Source organism: Ranitomeya imitator, chromosome 6 (genome assembly GCF_032444005.1).
Source record: "Ranitomeya imitator isolate aRanImi1 chromosome 6, aRanImi1.pri, whole genome shotgun sequence".
Lineage (NCBI taxonomy): Eukaryota > Metazoa > Chordata > Amphibia > Anura > Dendrobatidae > Ranitomeya > Ranitomeya imitator.
Window position 1 is genome coordinate 178,936,415 of NC_091287.1, and position 21,629 is coordinate 178,958,043.

At 40.7% G+C, this 21,629-nt stretch overlaps 1 protein-coding gene across 3 annotated transcripts in view; it reads left to right on the plus strand.

The window, feature by feature from the left end:
• The window catches only part of DDC (dopa decarboxylase), a 313,463-nt gene that overhangs the window by 55,084 nt on the left and 236,750 nt on the right, over positions 1 to 21,629 (plus strand). For all 3 annotated transcript variants that reach the window (XM_069730344.1, XM_069730340.1, XM_069730343.1), the window contains 3 exons: positions 13,937 to 14,071; positions 18,028 to 18,171; positions 20,383 to 20,449. In XM_069730344.1, coding sequence (XP_069586445.1) covers positions 13,937 to 14,071; positions 18,028 to 18,171; positions 20,383 to 20,449 — 346 coding nt within the window. The remainder of the gene's footprint in view (positions 1 to 13,936; positions 14,072 to 18,027; positions 18,172 to 20,382; positions 20,450 to 21,629) is intronic.

Below are 21,629 nucleotides of genomic sequence, written 5' to 3' on the forward strand. Positions count from 1 at the left end.
TTGCTGTGCGACTGTGTGCCAGTGCCTGTGCAGCTTGGGCAGGACAGCTGACCAATCACAGCACAGCTCATTGCCTGAGGTGTGCTGTGAGGTCACACAAAGAAAACTAATGCTGATTGGCTGCATGTCAGCCAATCAGCATTAGAACACCTCAGTCCACAGTTTTGGTGATGAAGAGGGCAGAGGTGGAGATGCACTGCAACAAGAAACAGGTGACTGTGGTGGGTCTGCTGAGCCTGTTGTGTGCAGTGCGTGCGTGTGTGTCTCTCTGTCTCCTCTCTGACTCAGCCTCACGCAGCCAGCTGTGTTCCTCTGACTGTGCTGGCTGAAGTGAGGTCGGCACTTGGCACACACTCACACGCTGCGCATGGGCTGCTCTTATCAATAGCACAGTCAGCGTCGGCAGCAGCAGCCAGCAGGTGATGATCATGTGAAGGAGCTGCCACGCGACTGCACACCACATAATTTCTTCAGTACAGCCTGTGCGCCGGCTATAGAATAAAGTGTGCACCGCTTGCTGAACACTATTAGCATGCAGGGCAGGGACAAATGAAGGAGGCTGGGGGTGGGGCCCACCGGAGGATTCTCCGGTGTCCCGGTGCCCCAGTCCGACACTGTATATAGCACAGCCATGTAATATATAGCACAGAGACATAGTATATAATAGAAGCCACGCAGTATATAACACAGCCCATGCAGTATATAACACAGCCCATGCAGTATATAGCACAGCCACGTAGTATATAGCACAGCCACGTAGTATATAACCCAGCACACACAGTATGTAACACAGACCACGCAGTACATAACACAGCCCATGCAGTATATAACACAGCCCATGCAGTATATAACACAGCCCACGTAGATATAACACAGCCACATAGTATATTGCACAGCCACATAGTATATAGCACAGCCCACGTAGTGTAGAGCACAGGGACGTAGTGTATAACACAGCCCACGCAGTATATAACACAGCCGACGCAGTATATAACACAGCCCACGTAGTATGTAACACAGCCCACGTAGTGTATAGCAATGTGGGCACCATATCCTTGTTAAAACAAAGAATTAAAATAAAAAATAGTTATATACTCACCTTCCGGCGGCCCCCAGATCCAGCCCAGGTCTTAAGCGATGCTCCTCGTGATGCTCCATTCCCAGTAATGCCTTGCGACAATAACACGTGATGATGTAGTTACGTCATTTCTGATCATTGCTGCAATGCATTCTTAGGACCGGAGCGTCGTGAGGAGCGGCAAAGGCGCTGGAAGGTGAGAATATAATGATTTTTAGGGTTGAGCGAAACGGATCGGACAAATTAAAAAATCGCCGACTTTCGGCAAAGTCGGGTTTCATGAAACCCGACCCGATCCTAGTGTGGGATCGGCCATGAGGTTGCAGATCTGGGCGCAGAATGTCGCGTTTCATATGACGCTTTCAGCGCCATTTTTCAGCCAATGAAGGAGGACGCAGAGTGTGGGCAGTGTGATGACATAGGTCTCGGTCCCCACCATCTTAGAGAAGGGCATGACAGTGATTGGCTTGCTTTCTGCAGCGTCACAGGGGCTATAAAGGGGCGTGCACGCCGACCGCCATCTTACTTCTGCCGATCTTAGCATAGGGAGAGGTTGCTGCAGCTTCATCAGAAGAAGGGATACAGTTAGGGAGGGAAGATTAACCCCCAAACTGCTTGTGCTGTAGCGATTTCCACTGTCCAACACCACAAAATCCTGTTGCTCCTTTCTGCACAGTTATCTTGTTTATTTGTCCACACTTTTGTGTGCAGCAGTCCTTTTTATTGCTGCCATACTTGTCCTGAGATCATTGTAGGGAGATTGAAATTGTACTACAGTCCTTGTATTTTTTCATATATCTTCCAGCCACTTTCTGCCACTTACATTGTGTTGTTTTATACACTGGGCCTGAGTTTTGGTTCAGTCTCCCCCCAAAAAAGTGAGATTCAAATTCTCACAAAGTGGATATACTTCAGTCCTATTAGTTTGTCATATGTCAGCCAGCCACTTTCTGCCACTTACATTGTGTTGTTTTATGCACAGGACCTGAGTTTTGGTTCAGTCTCCCAAAAAAAAGGGAGACTTAAATTCTCAACAAGTTTATATACACCTTCTATCTTGTTTTACAGTATCATATAACGGTTGTTATTTTTGTTAGATTTTCCAAAAAATTAGGAAGTCTGGTGGAAGAGCCCATGGGCGGTGGTTGCCAGCTGGTACTGATGGTGGTGGTGCATCTGGTGGTAGTGGCAAAAGCACAATAGCACCTAAGGCTGGAGGTGTTGAGCCAGCGTCATTGTCTGGCTACACAAGGCCTCGAAGGCTCCCTTATCTGGGAGTAGGAAAACAGCTTTTAAAGCCGGATGATCTAACCTTCATTAAACTGAACCAATCATGGATTTCAAATTATTTTGCCCCACCTTCCCCTGCTGACACGTAGCTTGCCTGAAAAATGTCTTGCTTTTGGCCTCCTCTTACTGACTTCTCCAATTCCTCCATTTGCAGCTGCTGAATGTCCACCATAGGCCATTTTTATACCTCCCTAAATGGGCTGACTCTCCCCACAGGGCCGTGGTCACCACCTGGCGCAAGCACCCGTGCGAGTGCCGTTTGCCTGGACAGGTGGGTGGGCCCACTCTTGGGCGACGGCACTGGCACAGGGTCCCTCATAGTACAATGAAGTGTCTCTGACGTTGGTGGTGCACAACCAACGTCAGACACACCGTCGTAATATGAGGGGCCCTGTGCCAGTACCGCCGCCCATGAGCGAGTGTTCCCCCCCAGCTCGAACAGTGCTCTACCACTTGCAATACTTACCTCTCCCTGCTCCACCACTGTGTAGTCTGTGCTGTTAAATCTTTCAATGGCACTGCCAATACAAATTTTGTTAAAATGATAGATGATAGTTAAAATATACAGAGGCCCTGGCCTCCATTTAGACCAGTTAATACTTTGCGCCTACTACCACTGTCTGCTACTCAGCAGAGGAGCCCACCCCTGTACCTAGCTATGCCACCTGTTTATTTATGAACAATTTTTTGGCAGACATTTAGCCCACTTTATTTTTTGGGCCTACTATCTGTGTCTGCCACTCATTACAGTTTTCCTCCACTGAACAAAGCAATGCCGCCTGTTTAGTCCTGTTACCAATTTTGAACTGCATTTAGCCTACTTTATTATTTGGGCCTACTAACTGTGTCTGCCACTCATTACAGTTTTCCTCCACTGAACAAAGCAATGCCGCCTGTTTAGTCCTGTTACCAATTTTCAACTGCATTTAGCCTACTTTATTATTTGGGCCTATATCTGTGTTTCCTCCTCATCCTGCCCATTGCCCAGCCACTGCTAGATGAGTCTGCTGGTACATTGACCCAGACCACTACATTCCCCTTGCACTCTACACAGCCCGAATCTGACCCTGCTGAAAGTCAGGTTCCCCTTCCCGCATACTATACCACCTTACACGGGGACAAAGAGGAAGGTGCAGATGAAAGTGCAGGTTCCTTCATCAGGTGAGGGGGGGCATACTCATTGGCGCATCACTGGCACAGGGCCCCTCATAGTACGCAAAAGTGTCTCTGCCAGTGGGAGGCGCCACCTGCCGTCAAACACACCGCCGTACTATGAGGGGCCCTGTGCCAGTGCCAGTGAGTTGGCCCCCCTGCTTGCTCAGGATCACAGCACTTGCAAAGTTGAAATACTTACCTCTTCTTGCTCCACCGCCGTGACGTATTCTGCGTTTCCTGGGCCCACGAATAATCTAGAGCCAGCCCTACCCCCCACAACTTTAGCCAAATGACCCCCTGTTTTCAATGCCTAACTATTATTATAAAGTAAATTAAGATTGACAAGCTTAAGTAATAAGAATTGATGTTTTTGGCATTAAAATGGGCACTGTAGGTGTTTTCCTGTCCTCCACTCACTGCCGACTTTGATTCCCCATTGACTTGCATTGGGTTTCGTGTTTCAGTCGGCCCCCGACTTTTCGCAATAATCAGCCGATTTCATGCGACCCGACTTTTGACAAAGTCGGGTTTCGCGAAACCCAACTCGATCCGAAAAAAGTAAAAGTCGCTCAACTCTAATGATTTTTTTATTTTTTTAAATTATTTTTAACATTAGATCTTTTTACTATTGATGCTACATAGGCAGCATCAATAGTAAAACGTTGGTCACACAGGGTTAATAGCAGCGTTAACGGACTGCGTTACATCGCGTTATGCCACGGTATAACGCAGTCTGTTTAATGGACTGCTAAACCGCTATGGGGGCACTGACTGGAGCGGAGTATGGAAGGGACACTGACTGGAGGGGACTAGGGAAGGGCGAATTCGCGGCCGGGATTTCCGTGACAAACAGATGGAAGTACCCCTTAGACTATTATATAGATAGAATAGCAATAATATTTTTTATTTTTATAGCACCAACATATTTTGCATCACTTTTTCAATTAAGTAAGGACATGTATATACAATAAAAACAGTACATGTAACAAGTAACACATTTCAACAGTTACAGGAGGAATGAGAGTCCTGCTTGCAAGCTTACAATCTATAAGGAAATAGAGGTACACAATAGTTAGAAAGTGCTTGAACGTACGGTCCAGTCATCATTATAATAAATAAGGGTTTTTATATTAAGCTGTATTATCCGATCAGCCAGGATCTGTCTGAGTTCCATTACCGTAGACATTTGGATGCATGGAAGAAGAGACAGATGAATAGGCAGGAGCAGATTATGATTAACATTTAGAAGGGTACAGAGGAGAGTTAGCTTAGTGAGCTGAGGTGATAGGCTTGTCTGACCAGAAGTGTTTTTAAAGCACACTTAAAAACATATGGGCTAGATATTAGACGGATCGTATGGTGTAGTACAGTCCAGAAAACTGGTGCGGCACGAGAGAAGTCTTGGAGATGGAGGTGCGAGTTTCAGATTATGGAGAATGTTAGTCTTCAATTAGTTGGAGAACGGATGACACAGGAAGGGTGGTAGCCAGAAATGAGGGATAAGATGTAGGACATTGTAGAACTGTGGAGAGCTTTGTGAGTGTAAGAGATGAGTTTGTATTTATTCTGTAGTGAATGGGTAACAAGTGCAATTACAGGTATAGGAAAGAGGCATCGGTGAAGTGGCCTGACAGAAATATGACCCTGACTGCTGCATTCAGGACGGATTGGAAAAGAGAGAGTTTGGTTACAGGGAGACTGATCAGAAGAGGGTTGCAGTAGTCCAGATAATAATAATCTTTATTTATATAGCGCCAACATATTCTGCATCACTTTACAGTTTAACAGGTAAAATTGAATAAGAGCTACAGTAAGAGTTTTTGCAGTTTCCAAGGTGAGAAAAGATTCTGGAGATTTTATTTAAGGTGCAGGTGACGTGAACAAGTGAGTGATTGGATATAGGTACTAAAGGAAAGTCTTGTGTCAAATATGACCCCAAGACAGTGAGCTCGCTTCTTGGGAGTTTTGGTTGAACGGCCCAAGGAAATTGCAAAATTGGGTATAGGTAGGTTAATAGAAAGAGGAAACACCAGGAGTTCAGTTTTGGAGAAGTTTAGTTTCATTTAGAGATACGTATGAAAAATTGGTTGAGTCTCCCTGTCGAGAGTCGCACAAGTGGTCTCTGTATGGTCATCCGTGTGTAATGCATTTGCAATGCGATGATGCGATTTTCTCGCACCTATGTATCCGTATGACATCCATATGACATGCGTATGGCTTTACATTTCTCACTGATTTTCCCTATTGAATTAAATTGCTCAATGGGCTGAAATGAGGAAAATGTGTGCGTAGACCCTGGCCTTAGTAAGAATCTGTCTAAACAATGTGTGCAGAATTATTGTCCAAGTTGTATTTTTGATGATTAATTTAATTATTGAACAACTACAGGTCAGTCAATCCAAAATGTTAAAAAAACTGAATATTTAGGAAAGTAAAAGTGAGGCTTTGTCTTTCTTATAAGAATATATGTGGGCATAATAATTGGGAGTCTATAAGTGTGCAGAATTATTATGCAACTAAATGAAAAATGTACATTTTCCCTTCTGAGTTGTATATTTTCATCTGTTAAAGTAAGAATAATAACCAAACAACTCAAATTGTACAATATTACATTTCTGACAATTAAAAAGGATATCAGTGATAAATATAGACAAACTTCTTTTTAAAAACAGTTATAAGTAGAGATGAGCGAATCCAAACTTAAATGTTCAGGCTTCGTTAGTTAGGGTCCGGTGTTAAACACGGAACATGGACTTCTCCCGGAAGTCCATTGCAATGTTCGGAATTCCAGGGGATGAGAGAGAAAGAGATTTTTTTTCCAGATCCAAAGTGCAGGTCACCATTGCTTTCAGTGGGTTTCAGGTTCTGGTTCAAGTTTGAGTACAGTTCTGATACCTCGAACCCAAGTTCAGGTCGGGTACCAGAACCCGAACTTCACTGGGTACTCTCATCCCTAGTTATAAGCCTTCTATCCATGGAGTTTATCATTTTTTTACTCTGTTCACAATCATCTTTTTTGGAAATACCAACCACAGCCTCCCAGATGCAGTTCAGAGAGGTGTGCTGCTTTCCTTCATCGTAAATCTCCCATTTAAAAATAACCCACAAGTTCTCAATAGGGTTTAGGTAAGGTGAGGAAGGAGCCATATCATTATTCTTTCATTATTAAGGCCTTTATTGGCAGCCAAGCAGTGATTACTTAGGGATGGAGCATTGTCTTAAATAAAAAATTATGGTTTTCGTGATGCTGAATTTTTCCTGCACTACTGCTTGAAGAAAGTGTCTTCTAAAAGAGGACACTAGGTATGGGATTTCATTTTGAGTTCATCTTGAACCCGTCAGGTCCAAACAGTTAATCTTTATTAATACCAATAATAATAACCTCTATTGTTGGTAAAATATTTGAAGGGTTTCTGAAGGATGTTATTCTGGATTATCTCAATGAGAATAACTGTTTAACTCCATATCAGCATGGGTTTATGAGAAATCGCTCCTGTCAAACCAATCTAAGGCAAAGTTTGAACAGCTTAGAGATGCCCTTAATCTGGTAGACTGGGACAATATCCTCAGAAATGAGAATACAGATAATAAATGGGAAATGTTTAAGAACATCCTAAATAGGCAGTGTAAGCGGTTTATACCTTGTGGGAATAAAAGGACTAGAAATAGGAAAAACCCAATGTGGCTAAACAAAGAAGTAAGGCAGGCAATTAACAGTAAAAAGAAAGCATTTGCACTACTAAAGCAGGATGGCACCACTGAATCTCTAAAAAACTATAGGGAGAAAAATACTTTATCTAAAAAACTAATTAAAGCTGCCAAAAATGAAACAGAGAAGCACATTGCTAAGGAGAGTAAAACTAATCCCAAACTGTTCTTCAACTATATCAATAGTAAAAGAATAAAAACTGAAAATGTAGGCCCCTTAAAAAATAGTGAGGAAAGAATGGTTGTAGATGACGAGGAAAAAGCTAACATATTAAACACCTTCTTCTCCACGGTATTCACGGTGGAAAATGAAATGCTAGGTGAAATCCCAAGAAACAATGAAAACCCTATATTAAGAGTCACCAATCTAACCCAAGAAGAGGTGCGAAACCGGCTAAATAAGATTAAAATAGATAAATCTCCAGGTCCGGATGGCATACACCCACGAGTACTAAGAGAACTAAGTAATGTAATAGATAAACCATTATTTCTTATTTTTAGTGACTCTATAGCGACAGGGTCTGTTCCACAGGACTGGCGCATAGCAAATGTGGTGCCAATATTCAAAAAGGGCTCTAAAAGTGAACCTGGAAATTATAGGCCAGTAAGTCTAACCTCTATTGTTGGTAAAATATTTGAAGGGTTTCTGAGGGATGTTATTCTGGATTATCTCAATGAGAATAACTGTTTAACTCCATATCAGCATGGGTTTATGAGAAATCGCTCCTGTCAAACCAATCTAATCAGTTTTTATGAAGAGGTAAGCTATAGACTGGACCACGGTGAGTCATTGGACGTGGTATATCTCGATTTTTCCAAAGCGTTTGATACCGTGCCGCACAAGAGGTTGGTACACAAAATGAGAATGCTTGGTCTGGGGGAAAATGTGTGTAAATGGGTTAGTAACTGGCTTAGTGATAGAAAGCAGAGGGTGGTTATAAATGGTATAGTCTCTAACTGGGTCGCTGTGACCAGTGGGGTACCGCAGGGGTCAGTATTGGGACCTGTTCTCTTCAACATATTCATTAATGATCTGGTAGAAGGTTTACACAGTAAAATATCGATATTTGCAGATGATACAAAACTATGTAAAGCAGTTAATACAAGAGAAGATAGTATTCTGCTACAGATGGATCTGGATAAGTTGGAAACTTGGGCTGAAAGGTGGCAGATGAGGTTTAACAATGATAAATGTAAGGTTATACACATGGGAAGAGGGAATCAATATCACCATTACACACTGAACGGGAAACCACTGGGTAAATCTGACAGGGAGAAGGACTTGGGGATCCTAGTTAATGATAAACTTACCTGGAGCAGCCAGTGCCAGGCAGCAGCTGCCAAGGCAAACAGGATCATGGGGTGCATTAAAAGAGGTCTGGATACACATGATGAGAGCATTATACTGCCTCTGTACAAATCCCTAGTTAGACCGCACATGGAGTACTGTGTCCAGTTTTGGGCACCGGTGCTCAGGAAGGATATAATGGAACTAGAGAGAGTACAAAGGAGGGCAACAAAATTAATAAAGGGGATGGGAGAACTACAATACCCAGATAGATTAGCGAAATTAGGATTATTTAGTCTAGAAAAAAGACGACTGAGGGGCGATCTAATAACCATGTATAAGTATATAAGGGGACAATACAAATATCTCGCTGAGGATCTGTTTATACCAAGGAAGGTGACGGGCACAAGGGGGCATTCTTTGCGTCTGGAGGAGAGAAGGTTTTTCCACCAACATAGAAGAGGATTCTTTACTGTTAGGGCAGTGAGAATCTGGAATTGCTTGCCTGAGGAGGTGGTGATGGCAAACTCAGTCGAGGGGTTCAAGAGAGGCCTGGATGTCTTCCTGGAGCAGAACAATATTGTATCATACAATTATTAGGTTCTGTAGAAGGACGTAGATCTGGGGATTTATTATGATGGAATATAGGCTGAACTGGATGGACAAATGTCTTTTTTCGGCCTTACTAACTATGTTACTATGTTACTATGTTAATCAGTTTTTATGAAGAGGTAAGCTATAGGCTGGACCACGGTGAGTCATTGGACGTGGTATATCTCGATTTTTCCAAAGCGTTTGATACCGTGCCGCACAAGAGGTTGGTACACAAAATGAGAATGCTTGGTCTGGGGGAAAATGTGTGTAAATGGGTTAGTAACTGGCTTAGTGATAGAAAGCAGAGGGTGGTTATAAATGGTATAGTCTCTAACTGGGTCGCTGTGACCAGTGGGGTACCGCAGGGGTCAGTATTGGGACCTGTTCTCTTCAACATATTCATTAATAATCTGGTAGAAGGTTTACACAGTAAAATGTCGATATTTGCAGATGATACAAAACTATGTAAAGCAGTTAATACAAGAGAAGATAGTATTCTGCTACAGATGGATCTGGATAAGTTGGAAACTTGGGCTGAAAGGTGGCAGATGAGGTTTAACAATGATAAATGTAAGGTTATACACATGAGAAGAAGGAATCAATATCACCATTACACACTGAATGGGAAACCACTGGGTAAATCTGACAGGGAGAAGGACTTGGGGATCCTAGTTAATGATAAACTTACCTGGAGCAGCCAGTGCCAGGCAGCAGCTGCCAAGGCAAACAGGATCATGGGGTGCATTAAAAGAGGTCTGGATACACATGATGAGAGCATTATACTGCCTCTGTACAAATCCCTAGTTAGACCGCACATGGAGTACTGTGTCCAGTTTTGGGCACCGGTGCTCAGGAAGGATATAATGGAACTAGAGAGAGTACAAAGGAGGGCAACAAAATTAATAAAGGGGATGGGAGAACTGCAATACCCAGATAGATTAGCGAAATTAGGATTATTTAGTCTAGAAAAAAGACGACTGAGGGGCGATCTAATAACCATGTATAAGTATATAAGGGGACAATTCAAATATCTCGCTGAGGATCTGTTTATACCAAGGAAGGTGACGGGCACAAGGGGGCATTCTTTGCGTCTGGAGGAGAGAAGGTTTTTCCACCAACATAGAAGAGGATTCTTTACTGTTAGGGCAGTGAGAATCTGGAATTGCTTGCCTGAGGAGGTGGTGATGGCGAACTCAGTCGAGGGGTTCAAGAGAGGCCTGGATGTCTTCCTGGAGCAGAACAATGTTGTATCATACAATTAGGTTCTGTAGAAGGACGTAGATCTGGGGATTTATTATGATGGAATATAGGCTGAACTGGATGGACAAATGTCTTTTTTCAGCCTTACTAACTATGTTACTATGTTACTAACTATGTTACCAGCTGATAGCAGTACCCATCCTCCATTTTGATGGCAGATGAGTCAAAGTGGAGGTCTGTGGCCATTACTGATCTGGGCAGCACAATGGCTCAGTGGTTAGCAGTGTTGCTTTGCAGTGCTGGGGTCCTGGGTTCAAATCCCAACAAGAACAACATCTGCAAGGAGTTTGTATGTTCTCCCTGTGTTTGTGTGGGTTTCCTCCATGTACTCCGGATTCCTCCCACATTTCAAAGACATTTGATTCTTCTCAAAGTTAATCTGTGTCTTTTTTTTTCTCAACACATTTATGTGACCCTGTTGACTATTTGCAGCAAAATTTTCTATGTTTCTTTGATAACAGGGATTTTACTAATTTCAAGAAAGCTGTATCCTTCTGTAAGACTTACAAGAATTGTTAACTTTTCAGTCAGATAAATCTATTTTTTGGTCCATTTTGCCTAAGAAAAACAAGCTGCTAATAATTCTGCACACCTTGATATAGGGTATTGTATCTGTAGGCCACATCACATGTCAGCACATCACTTTATTTACTTCATCCAATAAGCATTCAAGTTTATACAGCTTGGAGTTAGAAAATCTACATAGAAATACTTACTTACATAATATTTCTTAACACAATGTACACAGTAACATAGACTCAGCCTGCCTGTATTTTGTGAGTCTGACAGCCTGACAGTCCTAACACTGATCAGACTTGTTGCATTTCAATATTTCCAGTACCTTGTTCTCTCAGATTCAGTAGATCAGCCAAAAGTGTCTTTTAATGACATATGCACTGTTCCTATTAAAAGAATAATAAGTCTGTAAAAAAAATTAACAGATTGTGCTAAAAGAATCATTCTCAGTTTGTTAGAGAATTGTATGATCTTCCATTCCCTAATACACCCAATTTAGATTAACTGCTTGTGTTAATACCATGAACCATCTGTATTGATGGACAAAAGCTAGTACCAGCAATTCAGCTAGTGTTAGTGGTAGGAGGCTGAAGGTGGCAACACCGAACCTCCTGCCGCTCACTATTACTTTTTGTTGCATGCTCTATGTGGGTGATATAAAAGAAATACTCCTGGGGGATGATATCTTGTGAATAAGTGAGCAATTAGTATGCTGGCGCAAAGAGGTACAGTAAGGTCCAATGCATCAATCTTTGCTGTGCACAAAATAGAGTAGTAGTAGTCTGACCCCAGCCTTACTCTTCAAAACGAGGGAAAAAATACAAAAGCTGTGGAAAAAAACCCCTCTGCAATTCCTTAATTGTTTTTATGGCATTCATTCTGCTGTAAAAATTACTCTGCAATATGGTTCCCCTAGTCAGTACAATTACGGTAATACAAAACTTGTAAAATTTTCCTTTGTTTAAGAAATAAAAAGAACAAGGACATTTAAAAAAAAAATTGTTTGAGTCTTCATTTTAAGAGGCCCGTAACATTTTCCTTTTTTTGTCGGTGGAGCTCGGTGAGGGTTTATTTTTTGTGTTATGACTCGAGCTCATGGTTTTATTAATACCATTTATAGGTAGATGCATTATGTTCTCTCCTTATTCCATTTTTGGTGCAGTTGCATTGACTTTAAAAAAGCGATTCTGGTGTATACATGTTTTTTTCTCTTTATACTATTTACCAATTGGGTCAATTAGTTTTATATTTTAATAAATCAGACTTTTACAGACATTAGTGACCCCAAATATGTTTACTTTCTACGTGTTTTGTATTTTTTTAATGGAAAAAGGGGGAGTGATTTGAATTTTTTTATATTTTCAAAAACATTTTCTTTTTTTTTTTTACTTTATTTTTAAGTCCCCTTAGAGGTCTTGAACCTGCAATTTTCAATACCATAGTATTGCAGTATATAGTAAAGCTCAGGCTGGTCTTCATGGCATGCACCCAGTTGCTATGGCTACGCATTAGTATCCTTTTACACCACAAGGAACCAAATGGCGCACCCTTGGGACTGCAGCGCCTGCTACTGTTAGGATATGTTCACATTGTGCCTTTTTCCGATGGTTTTAAAGCAGAAGGAATCGCTCCTTTTCTCTGGAGTTTTGTAAACTTTAGCCTTCTCATTGGCTTTGATTCATTCATTCAGTATTGTTCATGTTATTTTTTCACAAAATATAAGGGAGACAGTGCAAAACCAGCACATGTGACAATTGTAATTGAGTTAAGATAAATCCTGAGCAGTCAGGTAAATCCAATGCATTCAGGTTGATTAACAGCAAAGTGTGTACTTAATATTGACGGGAAACCAAGCAAGCTGTTTCTCAAACATAAAAAATACATACCGTAAATGCTGTAATACATAAATGCCGTAATCAAACACATAAATGCCGTAATCAAAAAATAATAAATGCGTAGATAATCAAAATAATTTGAGTCAATCAATTATATTTTTTATGTAGAGCCTGAATAGGCAATATCTATATTTTATTACTAAAATACTAATACATTCTCCAAATTTTTAAAAATTCATAATTTTATTATGTTTGAATAGGTTTTTTATTTTTTTATAAAGACAGCCCCTGTCCATATAATTGGGGGATATAAACCAGAGCCACTCTGATGGACCAAGAACACATTGAATAAACAACTATTGATTTTAATGGCTACCAATATAACGCCATATTTCTACATGATATTGACTTCCACTAGTGTTAGCACCAATCTACTCAGCACTGCATCATTTTCCAATGAAACGGGTTTGTCTTCTCTTCATGAGGCATTTTTCCTTTTCATGTTGTAATTGAAAGGAGTGCTCCAGCACTTTGATATTGTTAGGTTAGGTCACTCATATGACACTGTGGACATCTGACACCCCCACCAATCGACTGTTTGCGTCTTTGAAAGATGCCAGAAATAAATAGTGTACGGAGAGGAGCACCAGTGCTCTGTCACAGTGCGCTGTTATTTTATTAGGAACTTACCTGCAGTCCCGACGCAGCCACTAAACAGTGTGATGGAGCGGTGGCTGCCCCGTACACTGGTTACATCTGACCTCTGTTGGTGCTGTAATCAGTTGAAAGCCCACCATGCTTGTTACTCGAGATTTCTAAGCATGCTCGGGTGATCTCCGAGTATTTTGGATGTGCTCGGAGATTTAGTTTGTGTTGCCGCAGATGCATGATTTGAACACATGTGGGGATTCCCTAACTAACAGGCAATCCACTCATGTTTTCAGGCTGTCTAGCAGCCACAAATCATGCAGCTGCGGCAACACAAACTAAATCTCTGAGCACGCCCAAAATACTCGGACATCACCCGAGCATGCCCGTAAATCTCGAGTAATGAGCATACTCGATCATCACTGACGAGGACCTATCCTACAGATAGATTATTAATATCAATCATATTTATTTTAATTAATCTCTTTTCCTTATGACACAACTACGACTACACCAATAGACGGACTCCTGGGCACAAAACAAATTTTGTTCTTTCATTCTTAGGGTACTGCAAGTGAAGCAACATTAATGGCTCTGCTAGCAGCCAAGACCAAGGTTGTGAAGCGACTCCAAGCTGAAAACCCGGATTTAAGTGAAGCAGAAATTGTCGGTCGTATGGTGGCTTATTCTTCAGACCAGGTTTGTTATAAAATTATTAGAAATAATAATAGTGATAAAATATAGTGACAAGGTGAAATAAAAAAAACTTGATGACACTTTTGACATGACAAATTTCTTACAAATGAGTATTGTATAGAGAAATACTAAAGTGATAACATATTGCTAAGATATTCCATCAATTAAGGTGCATTTAGACAAGTGAACAACCTGTGAAAGAGCCTTTCTAAGTACACTTATTCCCAATTGTCGGCCCATGTAAATATGACAGCGATCACCAGATGCATAGGCACTGCAGAGTTATATACAACCCAGGTCAAGGAGTCCTACTGAACAGTTCACAAAGGGAAGCATCAAGTGGATTCCCCTACAAGCACAGTCTGATCAATAAAAGAGAATGTTGCCTATGATGCATGTAAGGAATTCCCTTAAAGAAAGCCCTATAGATAAATGAGCTTCAAGCAGATGCATGCTAAAAGATGACAAGGAGTGCAATGATACTTAAAGTAGCATGTGGGACAAAACCTATGTGGAAAATGGACAAGAAAAAACACCTCAATGTACATTTTATGTACGGCTTCATCCTGGGGGTGAATTGTGAAAATCTACTTGGTACTTTCCTTTGTGAACTGTTCAGTGGGACTGCTTGACTTTGGTTGTATACACCTCTACAGTGAGCCACCTGGCTTCATACTATGCTTCATACTATGCTTCATTTATGTGGTAAAGCACTTGGTCCTTCCTCAGCATAGAGGAATGCTTACGCTTAGGTGCATCCTTACTATGAGTTACCTGTCCTATCTTTACAATATCCTATATCTCTGGTTCAGCAGTTCCCTTAAATATATGTTCCTATTGAAGATTGATTACTTGTGCATATAACAAATTTGGCAAGCTGCTTTGGGGGCTTACACTGTGGAGCAGTCTTCTGCCTGACATCCTCATTTTTAGACATTTTAATTATGTGTTTATTCTATCAATTAAGATTTACTGGTTTTACCCTGAGACTTGCCATCATACTCCTACTCTTTTGTAGGTTATTCTGTTCCATAAAATATATGGGCATCAGAAGTAGTTATGCACTGTAGCCTCTTCACTGATTTTCCCTGTACAGCTCATGCTTCTGACCATCTACTGTGCAGAAGAAATGCCGCAGGGACCTCTGTCTTTTTCTTCCCCAGACCAGACTCCTGCTTATAATGTTATCACATATGATGAAAATTGACATATTATATATTTTAAGCTAGAATAAAGACAATATCTCTATTGACCTCTAAGCAGCTCTCCACTATGGTAGACTACAGCCCTCTTTTAAACTTAATTGGTGAAATTAATCAATGTGTGCATTGAAATTCTTCATTTTCCCTGTACAAAAATATCATAGTTCACCTGTTGGAAAAAGTTTGAATTTAAACTGATCCAAGAATGGACCCCACTGGAAACCCATACAGGACAACCTCTTCCAAGAAATGAACTTTAGCACATCTAATTAGTTCTTTCCGATGATGTGTCACCATTAGTTTAGATCAGTGAATACTGGATTTCTCTTGGGACAGAATTGACCTATTCTGTGGTGTTTTGATCCAGGCATCTTTTTAAAGCATCAGTTAGAAGCCACTTTCACCATATCAGTATTAATTATCGCTCACAATGCTATGAATGCAATCATTGTAAACTTAATTAAGTAATAGCTGCATGAGTGTGTTGCTACAAAATCCATTTACTGAGACTTAATAGCCATGTCCAGAGGCATATTGCTACATATAACAGGAACAGGTGTTGCCACTTGTATTTTCGCCAAACGACTAATTTCTTTCCTCTACAATCATGGTTTTTGTACTGAAGAAGCTATTAGGATTTTATTAAAAGTTTCTAACCTTGTAATTTTTTCTGGCGTATAAGACTACTTTTTAACCCTTTAAAATCTTCTCAAAAGTCGGGTATCGTCTTATACGCCAGGTGTCGTCTTATAGGGCAGATGCGGAGTAATCTGCGGTCGCCGCATATTGTGGGGGGAGCGGTCCCAATGACAAGGAGAGGGGGCACCTCACCGGGAAGGTGTAAGTGAAGCAGAGGCAGAGAAGGAGATAATAGGATACAAGGGCGAGCCAGATGAGTGAAAGAGGAGTGTTTTTCTAGGCACAGCACCGCTCTCTCTCTCTATTTGCATAACCCTGGCATCCCAGACGCTGACAGTTTGCTTCACTTACACTTTCCTGGTGAGGCGCTCCCTCACCTCGTCATCGGGACCACTCCCCCCCACTATATACTTCGACCGCAGATTGCTCCGCACCCACCCTATAAGACGACACCCGGCATATAAGACAACCCCTGACTTTTGAGAAGATTTTATATTTTAACTGGAAAAGTTGGGGGTCGTCTTATACGCCCAGTCGTCTTATACGCCGGAAAATACGGTAAATAGATGAATTGCTATTTTATTTTGTACATTGGTACGATATGCACATTTCCAAAATATGTTTTAGGTTTAATTTAAACAAATAAACTAAGAATACTGACATGCAACTATCCGCTGCATACTACAAAGTAAAATCATTTTTGCAAGACATACTTTCATTTCCATGCAGAACTCTGTCCGTTTGTTACATTTCTGAAATAATGATTATTTAAATAAAAATAAATATGCTTCTGAAATGTCATCAGCTTATTAAAGTCAATTCCACTGACACTGGTCAAATATAAAAGCTATGAGGTGGAGATGAAATAGAGTACATTAGGTCCTGCAGACTTCCTTTGTAATAACAAGCAGGATTAGGCTGGGCATATTTACACTGCTTTAGGCCATAAAAGGCAGAAGAGATTGCTTTGGATTTATTTCCTGAAAGGGCAGCTGCCGCGCATCCTCCTCTAGCTGCAGGGCACTTGTTGAGGGAATTGGTCTTTGTACAGATACTATGATAAGAGATGGGATATGACAGCTCCTACAAACTGCTGAATGTCAGGGGATACTGACTCAGAGTATAAAGGAGTTTCTCCTAAAGGGTTGAGCACCAATATATTCCAGTGATAGATGATGAAGATCAAGCAAAATTGGACAGGTGGACATGTTAATGATATATAACCAATGAAAAAATGGAAACAACATATTTAAAACGTCTCGCTTTATTCAGTCTAAATTATAAGGGTGACGTACAGAAAATACATGCATTTACAGGCGTTGGCAATCTATCAATAAGATTAACTGAGGAATGTTCTGCCAAGTTGAATGCACTTGGGCAATCAAGTCATCAAGATCAGCTGCTGTCAGCTCCCTTTGCAAATGCAGATCAATATTGTCCCAGATGTGCCGGATAGGAGACAGGATGCGGAGATGCTACAGCCATGTTAACCCAATTAGTCCATGCAAGCTGCTTAAAGTAGCATGAACAACAATGGATCGTAGCATAATTTTGTTGAAAAATTACTTCCGGGACACTTTTAAGGAATGGCTATACCACTGGTTCTACCACCAAATCGATGTAACGCCGAGCTGTTAGTGTACCTGGAATGAAGAATAGAAGGGTCTGGCTACTTATATTACACCACACCACACCGTAATCAGGCAACTATCATTGCATCCAAGGCAAAAGTGGTACTCATCACTGAAGTGGATAAAACTCCATTCCACTTTCCAGTCTCCATCTGGAGACCATGTTGCCAGGAAGAGGCCTTCATGAGAGAACAATAGTCCTTCTTGAAAGGTTTTGCTCAACGATGAGATGTTATAGTTGCAAGGCATTTTGGGGAAATGCACGGTCACAGCAGAGGACATGTAAGTCTTTTCTCATTGATCCAATCTTCTGCAGTGCGTCAAATGGTGGTGGCTGTTCAATTTGCTTTGAATTAATTTGCAATTATCTCCCCATCGTTATGTATCTGCTATTAATTAAGCAACAGTTAAACTTTTTCATAAAATTCATGTCATAGAATTACCATATTTCCATATTTTAAAAAAGTGAAAATATGTTTAACTGCAGGCTCACTCATCTGTGGAAAGGGCTGGACTAATCAGTGGTGTGAGAATGAAAAAGATTCAATCCGATGAGAATTTTGTCGCTCGTGGGCAGGATCTCAAGAAGGCTTTAGAGGAAGACAAGACAAATGGTCTAATCCCAGTGTTTGTATGTGCATTTTTTTTAATCTCTCGCTCATATCAATGTATTTAATCTAACTATAGCAATTATCCATGCGCTCCTTGGAAGGAACATTAGCAGAAGGAGGATTTTTTGTAAGCTTTATGGTTTCGGAGTGATGAACATCAAATGATGAAAACCAAGTAATGAACACCAAATTGATGAACATCAAATTTAGTGTGCATTTAGACTAGCTGACCAACGATGTTAAAGCCTATTGATAGTTGTTTAATAGCCTGTTTATGCTCGTTAATATTATTAGCATGTACAAATGGATCTTTAGACCTTTAATCCTTCTCTAATGTTAGAATAAACATATATTTAAAGCCGCTGTCCACTAAAAGGACATCTCTTTCTAAATCTGTATATTTGCCTAATCAAAATAAAAACACTTGTACTTACCTCCTGTGCCAACGCCGTTCCAGCGGTGTTGGCACTCATGTTCCTGAGGCCCATGTGAAGTTATTTGTCCACGTTGTAGGCCTAAGTGTACAAGGATCATTAGAAAGATCTCTGTACTGTACCCTCATATATTTGTACAGTACATTGCAATAAGATCGACCCTACACCTTAGTTTTCCAAACTGAATAACCACAAGTTTAACAACCAATCTTGTTATTGCAGTCCACCCATTCCCTTAGTAACTTTGGTTGCTCTTATCTGCATCCTCTCTAGTTCAGCTATGTACTTCTTATACCCCAGAACTCAAAATTGTACACAGTATTCTATGTGTGGCCGCACTAGTGACTTTTATAGAGGCCTCTTTTAATGCATCCCATTATATTATTTGGCTTGGTAGCAGCTGCCTGACATTGATAATTAAAGTGAAGTCTGCTGTCCACTCATACACTAAAGTATTCAGTGACAGTTTTTGCCAGTGTTTTACAATTTATTACATAATTATATATTTTATTTCCTCTACCCAAGTGCATAACCTTATATTTATCTACAATAAACTTAAATTGCCATTTCTTACCTCAAGTCTCCAGCTTACATAAATCCTTCTAAAATATTAAATTAGTTTCCTCTGTGTTGATTACCCTGTAGAGTTTAGTATTAACTGCAAATATTGTAATTCGACTCTCTATGTCCCCTGCGAGGTAACTAACAATTACGGTAAAAAGAAGAGGGCCCAATACTGACCTTTGTGGCACCCTTTGTTTCATATCACTGATCCATTTCTTAATTCAGTTACACATCTTTCCCCCAAATTCCATAATTCTTATTTTATATACCAACATTTTGTGTTGCACCGTATCAAACGCCTTTGAAAAGTTCATATAGACAACATCCACTGCAATTCCCTTGTCCAATCTGGAACTTATCTTGTAGAAGCTGATCAGATTAGTTTGACAGGACTGATCCCTCACAAAACCATGTTGATGCTGGGTCATGAGGCTGTTCTTATTGAGATATTCCAGGATAACATCTCTTAAGATACCCTCAAGGATTTTACCTAAAGTAGAGGTTGAATTTACCAGTCTATAATTTCCAGACTTAGATTTTCTTACCTTTTTGAATATTGGCACCACATTTGCAGTCATGTGGTACAGACCCTGTTATTATGGAATCTGTACATATTACAAATAATGTTTTTTCTATCACGGTACTTAGTTTTTGCAGTACTTGGGGGTATATGCCATCTGCTTTAGTGATTTTGGTTGTGCCACTAGTCGAAACTGAGCACTCTCCCTGTCACTTAGCATAGGCAGCTTTGCCATTGAAGCATGGAAAAAACACATGGGCCCTGATATTGGTCATATCCAGTGAACCAGTCAGTTTCAGAGTGCATCAAGCATGCTGTAAAGCATAGAACCTGCTAGCGGCATACACTCCTTACCTAGGAAACAAGCCATTCTGACCCCGCACCGTGGCCGGTAACTTAGGAAAGGAGCTGTACACTATAACATTTTAAATTCCTCTGTTATTCAGTATGGAGAGGATTTAAAATAAAGTTGCTGGATTTTATAATCGGTTGGCAATTTTACCCATTTCTGAACCTGAGACAATCTCTTTAACTTTCAGGCAGCACTTACATAATTCTAATGTTTATGTACCCCAAATTCCTAATCATATAACAATCTTTTCAGACAAAACATAAACAGACTGGATACAAATCAAATCTAAAAACTTTTCCACTTAAGATGTCTTTTGACAGACAAGTTTACCTTATCACACATTTTAATTGTATTTTTTCAGCTATGTGCCACCCTGGGGACAACATCATCGTGTTCTTTTGACAACTTAAAGGAACTGGGGCCTATTTGTAAGTATTATTATAATCATATTACAGCATTTTGTGTTTTTTATTATTATTATAATATTATTTATTATGTTTTTTTATTTTTATTAATCAGTTGATTACTTTTGTATATATGATATAAGACAATCAAGACAAGGTTTTAGTATCTGGATTACTAATAGTGTTGAGCCACCTCCCTAGTGTTCGGGTTTGGTACGGTTCGTCGAACAGGGACGTGTTCGACGAAATGTTCGTCGAACGTTCGACGAACACAGTCAAACCCTATTGAAACCAATGGCAGGCAAACACAAACACATACAAACACATGGAAAACACATAGAAAACACCTTAAAAGGTGTCCAAAAGCTGACAAACTGCTCAGAAGATACAACAAACACCTGGAAAAGTCACAACTACATATAGTCATGCGAAAAGAAAAGAGGTGGAGGAGTAAAAGGAGGAGGAGACACAGATATAGGCATGTCATGCCCTTCTAAAATCAAGAAAGGCTGGAGTAAAAATGTAAACTCACTTTACCAACACCCAGACGTCTTGACAAAATAAATAAATAAATATCTTTAGGTAGAATGGCGGCGGGTCCATTCAGGACACTTTTCTTAGAAGACGTAGTGGTACCCCCGTTGGCAGTTGCGCCAAAAAATGAACCCAATACATTCAGACTAATCCACCATTTGTCATATCCAAGGGGCAGGTCAGTAAACGACAACATCGACGCGGAACCAAGTACAGTACTATGTACTGTACCTCCTTTGACGAGACAATGAGGCGGGTCAAGAAGTTGGTAAGGAGCACCCTAATGGCTAAAACAGACATTGAGGGGGCATTCCGGTTACTACCTGTACCTCCGAATAGGGTCCTCCCATTGGGCTGCTTCTGTGAAGGAGCATACTACATAGATCGCTGTTTGCCCATGGGGTGCTCCATATCCTGCTCACTATTTGAGGCGTTTAGTTGCTTCCTCGAATGTGTCGTCATGGACGTTTGTAAGGCGGCACATATTATCCATTACCTCGACGACTTCTTATGCCTGGGCCCAAAAGATTCGCCACAGTGTGAAAACACGCAGTAGTCCACCTGTGAGAAGGAGAGAGCTGGAGGGAGAGTGGACACCCCAGAGCTGAGGGGTTAGATTGAGAAAGAAAGAAGGCGGTGTAGCTTTCTTCATGCGTGGGGTACTCTGCTG